This window comes from Chrysochloris asiatica, unplaced genomic scaffold (assembly GCF_000296735.1).
Source record: "Chrysochloris asiatica unplaced genomic scaffold, ChrAsi1.0 scaffold00088, whole genome shotgun sequence".
Classification (NCBI taxonomy): domain Eukaryota; kingdom Metazoa; phylum Chordata; class Mammalia; order Afrosoricida; family Chrysochloridae; genus Chrysochloris; species Chrysochloris asiatica.
The window spans coordinates 7,582,072-7,595,548 of NW_006408606.1; the positions used below are offsets into that span (position 1 = coordinate 7,582,072).

General features: G+C 36.1%; 1 protein-coding gene across 1 annotated transcript in view; it reads right to left on the reverse strand.

Annotated features, from left to right (window-relative positions):
• Positions 1-13,477, reverse strand: part of SPATA5 (spermatogenesis associated 5) — a 520,157-nt gene that overhangs the window by 378,963 nt on the left and 127,717 nt on the right. The window contains exon 12 of the mRNA XM_006866265.1: positions 5,851-6,060. Coding sequence (XP_006866327.1) covers positions 5,851-6,060 — 210 coding nt within the window. The remainder of the gene's footprint in view (positions 1-5,850; positions 6,061-13,477) is intronic.

Genomic DNA, 13,477 nt, shown 5'->3' on the forward strand with positions numbered 1-13,477 from the left:
AATTAAACGATACACTATAGGATGAATGTAAAGCTAATGTTCTCCCATGTAAACTGTCACATAATTCACAATAAAACATTAAAAAAAAAAAGTTCATGAGCAGCCAACTAAGGTGGTCTTTCCATAGGTAGAAAAAAGAAGAGTGACGAAAATTAAAGATCTTTGGAATCAATTAGTCCAATGGAGCTGTGATGGTGTTCCATGATTCTGTGAGCATCCATCTCCACAACTCTGAGACCAGAAGGACTAGATGGTTCCTAACTATCATAAACAACTGCACGGAAAGGGATCACATTAGAAAGGCCCAGATAGAGGGGGAGAAAATGTGGAACTAAACTCAATATAATTTTTTTAAAAGGACTGGGCTTACGGATCATAAAGAGACTGGAAGAACTGAAGATCACAGTCCTTGCCCCCCCCTTTGGAATGGGTCTCATCCTCCTGGCCCATTTTCAGCCAAGAGGTGGTGGTGGTGGTTATGTGTGTGGAGTGGGTCCCGACTCATAGCGACCATTTACAGGGTTTCTGAGGCTGTAAATCTTTACAGGAGAAGAAAGCCTCATCTTTCCCCCACAAAACAGCTGGTAGTTTCGAATGGCTGACCTTGAGGTTAGCAGCTCAATTTGGAAAGGGAGAGAACAATACTAGTATTGGAATGGTTAACATTCAGGATTAAAAGGGCAACATTTATCTAATGACAAAGTTCAGAAGGGTTGGGAAGGAGGGTGGAAAGGAATTAGGATCTACAGATAAGAAATGGGATAACTGTTGTTCCATGGAGGGTTTGCAATCATTGAGAGGAAATGAAGTGAATGATTTTTTTTAATGTTAAACTGATGATCTGCTCTGTAAATCTTCACTCAGTTCACAATAAAAAGCTTTAAAACAAAAAACGTAACACTTGTTGTTAAGTGCCATCCAACTCACAGTGACTATGTAGTGTTTCTAAGGAGCTGTTGGTGGGTTTGAACTGGCAACCTTTCAGTTAGCAATCCAGTTATAGCACCACACCAGGAATCCAAAACAGCTCTAGATTTACAGAATTGAACAGATCATAAAAAGGATTTCCATTTATCCGCACAACATGTACTGTGTTTCTCCTATAGAGTTGCTATGAGTCACAACCAACTCAATGGCATTTAACAATAACAATAACATTGATACACTGGGGAGTGCAGTGGTTATGATGTAGATAAGCACTGGAGTATGAACCACAAGGTCTGTGGTTTCAGGCAGTCAGTGGTTCCGTGGGAGAAAGATGAGGCTTTCTGCGTCTGCAAAGATTTTTAAACCTCAGAAACCCTATACAGGGTCGTTATAGCATTGATACATTTTCATTATTAACTACACAGTCCATACATACAGCTTGAGGACTAAAGTGCACCTAACCCAAGCCATAGTATTTTCAATAGTATCATATACATGTGCAAGTTACATAGTGAATAAGGAAGACGGTACAAAATTAATACATTTCAATTACAGTGCTGGAGAAGAATATTAAAAGTTGCCATGGATTGCCAGAATAAAAAAATCTGTGTTGGAAGAAGTCAGACCAGAATGCTCTTACTTGGAAATCTGACCAGACGGCCTGACTTCATCTCTCATACTTCGGACATGTCATCAGGAGGAACTAGTTTCCGGAGAAGGACATCATGCTTGGTAAAAATGGATGATCAGCGAAAAAGATAAAAACCACCAATGAGATGGATTGGCATAATGGCAGCAGCAATGGGCCCAAGCATAGCAAGCATCAATTGTGAGGATGACGCAGGACCAGGATATGTCTCATTCTAAGTAGAAGGATCTCTGAGTCGGAACCAACTTGATGGCACCTAAAAACATTTATATTTATATTTTCTTGCATTTTTACTTAAATGTCATTTTGTATCCCAGGATCTCACCGAGGATATCACATTACATTTATGAGTCATCACATCTCCTTAGGCATCTCTTGGCAACAGCACTTGTTTTATTTTTGATGGTCCTCATAGTTTTGAAGTGTAGTGATCTGGTATTTTACAGAATTTCCTTCAATTTGCGTTTGTCTCACGTACTTCTCATGGTTAGAGAGGAGTTATGGAGTCCTGGTGTGGCGCTACTGGATAATCCGTTGGACCGCAAGGTCGGTTTGAACCACAACGTCTGCAGTTCAAATTCACCAGCTCCTTGGAAACTCTACACAAGGTCACTATGAGTCAGAGCTGACTCCACAGCACTAAACAACCATAACAATGAGTGTTTAGGAGAAATACTATAGAAAGAATCATTACTACTATAAAAAGGCTTACATGCACACTATTCACATGAGTTATCATTGAAGATGTTAACCTTGATCATCTGTCTGAGGCAGTGCTTATCACGTTTCTCCAATTCAGCGTTGCTCTTTCCCTTTTCCCTTCCACACTGGATTCTTTGGAAGTAACTGTGTGTAGCCCACAATTAAAGTGTAGGGAGTTAAGCCCTCCAAACACTTTCCCTTACCTTTTATTAATGTTATTCTTTCAAAAGACCTTCAATAAAGAAACTGAGACTTTTGTTTAAGGTCATAAACCTAAAATTTTCCAGGGTCTGGAATCAACTCAAAGCTTTCTGAATCTTAGAATAAGTGGTCTTTTCATTGAGTATACTTTCAAGGGCACAAATTAAACATAAGTAGTTAAATTTCAAATTCTATACCATTCAACCATCAGTATTTTTCTGTTTAATTCATCAGGTTCATATTTCTCTGGCAGTGCCAAATCTTAATTATTAAAGAGTCGGTGGAAGATAAGCCCTGAACTGACAACCACAAAGTAAGCAGTTCAAACATACCAGCCACTCCTTGGAAACCCTACTCTTGGTAAAAAGTCAGAATCCACAGGACAGTGCTTAATAACAACAACAAATATATTAAATGGTTAAGCACTAGGTTGCTAAGTGAACGGTTGGTGGTCTGAACCCACCTGCTGCTCTATGTAAGAAAAGACTTAGATATCTATTGATATAAAGATTGCTGTTGTGATTGAGTGCCACAGAGTCAGTTCTAACTCACAGTGTGCCTTTCCTGGTATAGCGCTGTAGGATAAACACTGGACTACTAACCCACCTGTGGTTTAAACCTACCAGTCACTCTTCATAAACCCTATATAGGATCACTATGAGTCAGAATCAACTCAATGGCACTTAACAACAACAGTATTTATAAAGTGGATCTATATAAATTTAAAACAGTGATTTAAAAATGAAGTTGAAATTTATAAGCTTAGATTATTTTGTACTTTTGATACCAGAACAACAGGGATGATCTAGTAAAATGAAGAATAGTTAACTTGAAATGCACACTGCTTTGAATAAACAACAGGTTTTGATGCAAATAGAATCTATTTCTTACAATTTATCTCTAAAGCAAGTACAAGAATAAAATGTCCCAGTAAATTAAAAATATACTAAGCTCACTGCATTCCTGTGTTCACCAATGAAGGACTTGCTGAAAATCCTGTCAAAGACCTAAACAATCCTTCTTCCAGAATCAGTGACAATTCTTCATAAAGTAAAACAGTTCAGCTATCCAAGGGCAATTAATCTATTATAGTACTCCAGCCAAAAGCAAGAGAGAAGCAGAGAGGAAATTTCAACTGGAAAATATTTTGACATAATTGACCCAGATGGCAAACTAAATTTAAGCATGTCAAGTGCTGCAATCTACACAAAAGCACAGATACATGCCAAAGGATATTAAGAGCTCACACAAACCAAGGTGAAGTCTCAACTCTGAGTAGAATATATGTCTTTTAATCACTGTTTTGAAAAGATATACAAGGAAAGTTAAAGGGCTTTTTAATAAACTCAGAGGAAAAAAAAATTCAAGTCGTCTATCAAATTATTTTCTTGGGGACTAAGATAAAGTTTGTTTGTGAAATGTTTTAGGGAATTTTTCATCTCAATGTCTAAAATACTGTGCTTCTCAACAGGCTAAAAAATCCCAGTGTATACATACTTTTTCCTGACCACTTTCAAAACATATAAGACTTATTTGAAAAAGCACAGATTTAGTGTAACACTTAAATCTCCTGGTACACAAAAAACCATGTGTTGGAACCGAAAGGTAACATTTTCACAGAAAGTTAAAATTAGGAAGAGCAGATCTTTATAATCAACTTGTTTGACTCTACTTCTTCATACATAAACTGCTTCAAGTCTCATTGTTGTTGTTGTTGTTGTTAAGTGCCGTTGAGTCGGTTCCAACCCATAGCGACCCTGTACAGGGTTTCTGAGGCTGTAAATCTTTACGGGAGCAGAATGTCTCATCTTTCTCCTGCGGAGCCACTGGTAGTTTCGAACTGTTGGCCTTAAGGTTGGCAGCCCGATTCGTAACCACTACACTACCTTAGCATAAATTAAATCTAAAGGAATAGACCAATGAAAGTGTTGGAGAAAAACAAATGATCTTTTTATGCTCCCAATTTCTGACTTGGAACAATTTTAATCATATATGAAAGTTGAAAGAATAGTAAAATGAACACTCATTGCTTATTAAATATATCTCCCACCCAAATTCAAATACTAAATAATACTGTCAACCTACATAAACCCGACATTGAATAAAAATGCATATTAAATAAAAATTTGCAAACAGAATATGTAATAATGTTTACATTAGTTATGAACTCAACTTCTTAAAAGTAATTTTTAGCATCATTTATCTTTTGTGTGTGAACTAAAATAATTAAAAATCTAATTTAAAAAATTCAAATTACTAGTCACATAACTAGTAAATTTACATGAGTAGTATATAAGATAAAACATTCAAAGAATATCATTTTCTCATGGTAAAGACTAAAAGAGAAATGTCTCTTTTAGTTCTCAAAGTTTTAATATTCAAAAGTTATTATAAATATAACAGGGCAGGCCTGAAAGCAGTCCTGGTAGCATCTGGAACTGCTGGCTTTAACAACAAAAGAATAAGATACTAGTCTGCAAAAAACATGTGTTCTTCTTTAAGATTCAAATCTAAATCACTGTAACCTAGGTGTTCATCAATTATGTCATTCCAGCAGATTTCTAATAGACAAGAAAAAGTCAAATATAAGAACAGACAAGAAAAATTCAAATACATTAATACATAATTGTGAAGCTACAACATAGTAATAAAAATGAGATGTCAATAAAAAGCATTGGAAATGTGAGTCTGATAACCACGCCCCATTACCAAGAGGTAAGAAAAACAGGAAATTTAGCAGTTATCTACAGAAATTTTTTAATCACTCATTACCCCAACTGTACAAATGTTAGTGCAAAAATGTTAGGGCAAAAATGTAGTAGTGATTCAACATAATTGATCATGGTAAAAATTTATCTCCATATTTTCATTTTTCAATACCTTCCCTCAAAAAGAATTAAAAATATGCAAATACAAATGACTTTGTTAAAAATAATGATTTTTAAAGAGTAAACAAAGTTCAGACACATATATACTTTGACTAGCAGAAACATGATTTAAATTTTTTTTAGAGTTTTATGGTATACAATATATAATGTACTCGAAAATTCTAAGCATGTAAATAGTAAATTCACAATTTTAATAATTAGGTCTTGATTAAGAAAAAGTCATTGATACAATTTAAAACTGCAGAAACTAAAGATCAGTTTCTGTTACACATAAATCTAAGAAATAGCAAGAATCCAGAAGCTAAATATAAATAAAACCATCCTCTCATTGATTACTATGGTTTCTTGCTTACATACACTAATTTATTTGTCTCTAAATATTGTCATTAACACAAATACAAACCCATTGCTCTTTATATTTTCTCCAAAGGTGGGAGGGAGGCAGCAGGGAAAGAATAGTCATTAAAAAATTTAACACTCTACCTTTATAGCTAGGAAATTAAGTCCACTCTCATTGGCCAAAGCCTTTGCTATCACTGTCTTAGAGCATCCAGGTGGTCCATACAGAAGAACTCCTTTAGGTGGCTGAATACCCATTCGTATGAAAGATTCTGGATGTTTCAAGGGCCACTCCACAGCCTGTTTCAATTTCAGTTTGATATTTTCCAGTCCTCCTATATCTGACCATGATACCTGCAAAACATAATATTTTCTAAATATAACCTTTGTCAGAACAATACAGGGCTTAAACAAAAAGAACCTGTCATTAACAAAAAAATGTAAGTGGGTACAGTCTCCTACACGAATCATGAAGACCTAAAAAGAAAATTTCAATATTAACTTAGAAGTACATAAAATGTGAGCTGCATATTGTAAAATAACAAAGAAATCATGTTTTTTTTAATGAGGTCTTGCATTAATGTTTGAATGACTGAACATACTGCTAAGTCAATTATCTATTCTGTTGTCATTACAATTAGCTGCCATTGAGTTGACAACAAAATTTAGGCAACCTCATGCGCAACAGAAGAAAAAATTGCCCAAGTCCAGAGCTTGTCCCACAATTAGCAGTGGTCCACTAGGTTTTCATTGGCTGATTTTCCAAAGTAGATAATCAGGCCTTTCTTCCTAGTCTATCTTACTCTGGAAGAATGGCTTAACTTGTTCCACATAGCTATCTGCAAACCTCCACTGACTGATTGCACATGAGGTGAATTGGCCAGGAATCAAACCGAGGTCTCCAGTATGGAAGGTGAGAATTCTAACACTAGACCACACATGCCTTGTCTGTTGTTGTTGTTTAATGCTGTCGAGTCAGTTCCAACTCATAGCTGCCTTATTTAGGGTTTCCAAGGAGCAGCTGGTGAGTTTGAACGACTGATCCTAGAGCGGCACACCAGGAATTCATGCCTAGTCTAGATGGCTTTAAAGATTCTGTTTTATGTCTACGAATGGTTTAATTGAGCAATACAAGGTCCCATCTACTGCTGTTAGTTATGCTTGAGTCGGTCCCCAACTCATAGCTGCCCCAGGCACAACAGAACAAAAAACTGCAAATTCCTGAATTAGATTGGACTTCTGTAACCCAGAGTGTTTTCACTGACTGACTTTCAGAAATCCCCAGTCCTTTCTTCCTAGTTTATCTTAGTCTGCAAGTTCTACTGAAATAGTTCAGGCTCAAAGCAACAGAAAAGCCTCCACAGAAATAAGTGGTGGCTGGGCATGAAGTCCCTTGGCAGGGAATTAAACCCTGCCACTGAACCACTATATACATCTCTCCCTTCTTTTTTTTGCACAGCTCCTCACATGCATGTTTTTGTAGGTATTTCTGAAATATATGAGGAGCCCCAGTGACACAATGGTTAAGTGCCCTACTCTTCCACTAACGAGCTGCTCTGTAGGAGAAAAGATGTGGCAATCTGCTCCTGTAAAACTTTCAACCTGGGAAACTTTTATGAGGTGGTTCTACTTTATCTTTTAGAGTCACTATGAGACTTAATCAACTGGACAGCAGGCAATAATGTCAACAACATAGAACACATAATCTTTTGTGTTTGTTATTATAATGAAACACTCTCAAAATTCTGTCACTTTTTCTCAGCTAAAAAACATATCCAAAACAAGACAGCTCATCATATATCAATTTACTTAATTAATATATATAATAACTGAGTGATGGTGGTGGTAATGTGCTACCGAGTCAGTGCTGACTCATAGTGACCCTATATAGGGTTTCCACAAAGCTTCATCTCTCTCCCAAAGAGTGACTGAAAGATTCAAACTACTGACTTTGAGGTTAGCAGTCCAGCTTGTAATCCACTACACTACTAGAGATCCTTCAATAAGTGATTAGGTACCTGATAATGAACATAGGAAACATAAGAATGAGAAAGGAATCAGATCCTGAAGAAGTTAACATCAAGTAAAATACGCATAAAACAAATGGAAAAGATAATAAGTACAATAACAAAGAAACAGAAAAAGCCTTTGGGAATTAAATTCCCAGGAAAGATTACTTCCATCTGAAAGGCAAATCAGAAAACAAAGTCTTGAAGGATAAATGAGATCTGGAAATACTTAAAAAAGAAAATGGTCAGGTAGAGGTAAAAAAAAAAGAAAGAAAGAAAGGCTCAAAAACAAGGAAAGATGAAGAAAATGAAAGGAAAAAGATTTGAGGGGGGAAATATTTAAAAACCAAAGCTGAAAATTTAAAGAACAAAAGATGAAGATCTCAGAGCTGACAGAAAGATTTTAAGAGCATATAGGCCAAAGAAGAAAGAATAGTCAATAAGAGGAAAAATAAATAAAATATTTTTAGATGTACAGCACTGGACCTTGGGAAAGGATATTCAAAATATAAAAAGTGAACAGTTGAAAATACTAGAATTACAAATAGAATCATGAAAGAGAACAGGACTAGAATTTTGAATTTCCAACATATCTATCTATATGCAAATAATAGTAGAAAGCCATGATTAGTTAAAATTGTCAACTAAGGAAAATAATATGAAGGTCAAAGCCAGATCTTTGAGCATCTCCTCCAATTAAGAGGCAGAAGGAGAAGAAAAAGGAAAATGAAGAAAACGAACTATAAATAAAGAAAAAAATAAAGAAGGTTTTATTTCTTTGTTTTGTTTTATAATGTCAGTAAGATTGCTTTTACCAAGTGAGCGTGCATGGTTTTGTGGTTTTTTTGTATTGTCTTAATTGTTTTATGTCTTGAGGCCTAAGAGAATGCTATATTAAAAACTATTATCCTGAGATTAGACAATGTCATTTTTTTCTAAATTAGATCTATTTTGAGAAATAAGATCTTTAGGTTAAAAGGCATACACAGTTTAGGTGTCTTAGTTCCAAATCTCAATTTGCCATCCCAAGACTTTAATCTAGTATTGTAATGACACCAACAATAAATGTCTAAATTTCCATGCAGCATCACTGGCTTTGGATTTTATTTTGCCTTTGTGTGTAATATACATTTCCCTTTCCTTTTTTGCTAGCTGATTTCTGATTTCACCTACTAATAAAATTAAAATGAAATTTGAGATTAGTCACTTAAGTTTAAGGTACTAAAAAAATTCAGTTACCAAAGTTATTTTTTAACACAGAAGGTGACTATTGTTGGAATAACTGGGCCTATTGTGGACTCCTGGTGTGACACTGTAGGATCAGCACTGGATTGTGAATTAACAGGTCAGCAGTTCAAAACTACCAGCTGCTCCCTGGAAACCTTACCCAGGTCTCTATGTGTGGGAACTGACACGACAGCACTTAACAACAACATTGTGAACAGAAGTACAGCAAAATTTTCTCACCCTGATGGCTAGTTCCTACTTGCACTTCCGGTGTTTTTGGTCATTTTTTTATTTTATTTTCGTTTCAAACAATTTTTAAACAAAAAACAAGTCCATTTCCAGCAGGTGGATTCCTCCTTATCCCTACAAGACAGAATAGACTACCACAAAGGATTTATAAGGCTACAATCTTTAGAAAAGCAGTTATCTTTCTCAGTGTGGCTGATGGGTTTAAACCATTAACCTTTTGATTAGGATTCTAGTACTTAACCACTGCACCACCCAATCACTACCATCGAGTCAATTCTAACTCATAGACCCTATATAGGGTACTGAGGCTGCTAATGTTTGTTGTGGTTGTTGTTGTTAAGTGCTGTTAAGCTGGTTCCACCTCATGTACAGAGTTTCCAAAAAGCGGCTGGTGGGTTAGAACCACCAACCTTGTGGTTAGCAGCCCAGTGCTTAACCTACAATGGCACAAATATTCATCTTTCTCCTGTGGAGATACTCATTTGCTTTGAACTTCTGACCTTATGGTTATCACTCCAGTGATTATCCTATTGCACCATAACATATAGAAAGTTTAAAAAAAAAAAAAAAATCAATATCCTTAACATATACAAAGTTGAAAAAATTCAACCCATTGTGTCTTTGTCAAAATTTACCATATTTGCCTTCAGCATGCTCGCTCGCTATCTGTGTGTGTGTGTATGTGTGTGTGTGTGTGTGTATATATATATATAATATATAGAAGGCACTCTGGTAGCGTTGTGGTAACGAATCGACTCCACGGCACATAACAACAACAAATATATATATACGGTGGTAATTATGTGCCATGAAGTCGGTTCCGACTCATAGCGACCCTGTACAGGGTTTCGAGGCTGTACATCTTTACGGGAGCAGAAGGCCTCATCTCTCTCTCTCCCGCGGAACAGCTGGTAGTTTCAAGCTGCTGACCTTGCGGTTCGCAGCCCGATTCGTAACCACTACGCTACCAGAGCTCCATGTATATATGTATATAAAAAGAGGTTTTAAAAAGTTTATGGAAAATGGAATAAAAAGATACTGGAATTTTCCCACTAACTTTCTGAAGCCCCCTCATTTTTACAGAAACACCAAGCACAAACACACGTATTTATAAACTTTTTGTTTTCTGGTGAACCTTTATGTTGTTGTTAAGTGCACTTGAGTCAGTTCCAACCAATAGTGACCCTATATAGGGTCTCCGAAGAGCGGTTGGTGAGCTTGAGCTACCAGCCTTGAGGTTCAAACCGACTTTGCAGTCCAGCACAATAGCCCACAATGCCATACCAGGACTTCAAAAATTTATAGAATATGCTATAAATATCATGAAATTTCTAAAACCTTCAGCATAATCCATATAAGAATACACATTCTAGAAAGACAGTTTGAGGGTGATCAAAAATTGTCAAAAATGAAATGGAACAGTGCTGCAATTAATACTGACGTACAAGTGTCTACTTTGAAATATTTTGGGAATGTACCTAGGAGTGAAATTTCTGGTCACATAGTAGTTCTACATTTAGTTTTTATGAGAAACCACCACACTGTTTTCAATAACAGCTGATAAGGGTTCCAATTTCCCTCATCTAAATTCCCATCAATAGATGATGGATAAACAAAAAGTGTTATATACATACCCCTCAGCTAGTAGTAAAAACGAAATCCTGATTCATGCTACAATATAAATGGAGTTTGAAAATATTATGCTGAGTGAAATAAGTCAATTACAAAGGCACAAAGATAAGAAAAGAAAAGTATACAGAGAATAAAGCGGTTACTAGGAGCAGGAGGGAAAGGAGTTTAACAGTGAAGGCAAATCACATCAAAAGTAGGGGTTGCACAGTTACCTACTGCAATTACTGTTAAGTGATACACCAGTGAAAACAAATTGACAAAACTTGTTTGACAGATAAAATTATAAAAATGAAGAACAGCATTTCAACTTCTCATGGGCTTCAGACTTTCTAGACCCATGGAAGTTGGGAAAACCCTGCAACTCTTGTCCTTAAATCATCTTTAAACCATAAAACAAAAGACCAATACCTAACATCTTCTTAACAATCAAACAATAATTTAGCTTAATGGTTAAGAATGTCTTCCTTGAGCATTGTGTTCTTCCAAGATTTATCTACAGAGGATCAAACTGACAAGAGCAGCTGGAAAATTAGGAGGTAGTAAGTTTATATTAGTGAAGTAGGGATTACTCAGAAAAGTGTGGTTGCACAAATTAAGAATGCAATCAATGTCAATGTACATGTAAGAACAATAAAAAATTTTCAAAAAAGAAAATGCTTATAAGAGAGATCAGAAGTATATAAACTTAAAAAGGAATGGTCAACTGATTTAGAAACAAAGTTAGTGAGCAGAGCAATTTCATTAGTTTTGGTTTCTAGATATACACAATGGAATATAGATATACACAGAATAAGCATTGGACTGTGAACCACAAAGTCAGCAGTCTAAATCTACCAGCTGCTCCTTGGAAACCCTATACAGGGTCGCTGTGAGTCAGAACTGACTCAACGGCATTTAACAACAACAACATACATACATATAATAAATGTGGTATTATTCAGATAGCAGAGAAAAGTAGTATTTACAATAGGTATCATAATGTAAAAGTCAGAAAAGCAATCTATTAAACTCACAAGAACTAAAACAACGTATCATTGTCTTAAATATACATAATAACTATTCACCTGTTGGGGAGTGCTGTGGCTCTGTAGGATAAGCACTAGAGTACTAAAAACAAGGCCTCCATTTCAAGCCCAGAAGCTACTCTGCAGTAGAAAGATGAGGCTTTCTCTCCCATAAAGATTTACTGCCTCACAGAGACGCCAGGGATATGATGACATGGACAGATGGAGTGGCTGGGTACAATGAACTCAGGGAGGGAGAGGAGCTATGTGCTGACGGCCAGGGGGCGGGCCTGTGGGGTGTCCCCTTTGGTTATTTGATGATGCATGGAGGGGTCTATAATCATTGCAATGAAACAAAATACGATAGCATGAATGTAAAGCTGATATTCTTCCATGTCAACCTCACAATAAAAACTTATTAAAAAAAAAAGATTTACAGCCTCAGAAACCCTATATAGGGTTGCTCTGAGTAAGTACTGACTCAATAGCACTTAAAAAATTCACTCATTACTAGATTAAAAGCACACACACTTGGAAACATGTTCCATCAGGAAAGGTAAATGTGTCCATGCTTTCAATTGTACATACATACTGCAATGGTGGGTTAGGAGTTGGGCTGCTAACAATCAGCAGTTGGAATTTTACCAGCCACATCGTGGAAGAAAGATGAAATGTTCTACTACCATAGTTTACAGCCTCGATAATCCTACACAGGGTCACTACAAGTCAGATCGACTCATCAGATGGCACACTACCACCACCTCCTTCAGTACACTAACAAAATATTCACTTATTGTAATGCAGATAAAGAGATATCCAGACATCATCTTCTTAAAGGTTAGTATAGAGCTATAGTCTTCCATATCAATGACATTGAAAAATTCAATTATATGTACCCCAAAATACCTAGGGAGAATGATAGTTTTCTAGGTCTGTATTAAACTAAATACATCTGGCAATATAAACCAGATAATAGATAATGTAATAAAATTGGACACTTAATACATTGAAACAGGTTTGCCTTTTAATCAGTCTTAAAACACATCTTTAAGAAGCTTTAAAATAAATTAGATATTAACCCACTGAAGCACATCTACGAAATACCAAAATAAGACTATCCATGTATTCAGATCGTAGTGGTTACAAATCGGACTGCTAACCTCATGGTCAGCAGTTTGAAACTACCAGCATTTGTTTGGGGAAGAAAAAGAAGTTGAGGGGGCAAGATCTCGGCTATAGATTAACTTAGATAATGTTTACTAACAAAATTATTGTACGATAACCTTGCTACCCTCAAGGAATGAGCAGGTGCACTGTCATGATGAAAAAAATTGCTCAGTGCAACTTTCTAGGCCTTTTTCTTCTCAATTTAGCTTTTCATTTTCTGAAAATGTCTTCCTGATAAGTCCTTCTCATTGTTCTATGTCATTCAAGAAACTCTATCAAGATTCAAGAAAATCTATCAAGATTGCCCCTTTGGAGTCTCAAAAAACAATTGCCATAATCTTCTGAGCTGATCTCCTGGCACTGTACGCAACTGGCCCAGCAGATCCCCTCGGAAGCCACTATTTTGATTGGGCCTTGCTCTTTACATCATATTGATAAGTCCAAACATATTCCCAGTTACGACGCTGTCATCTACATTTTCAT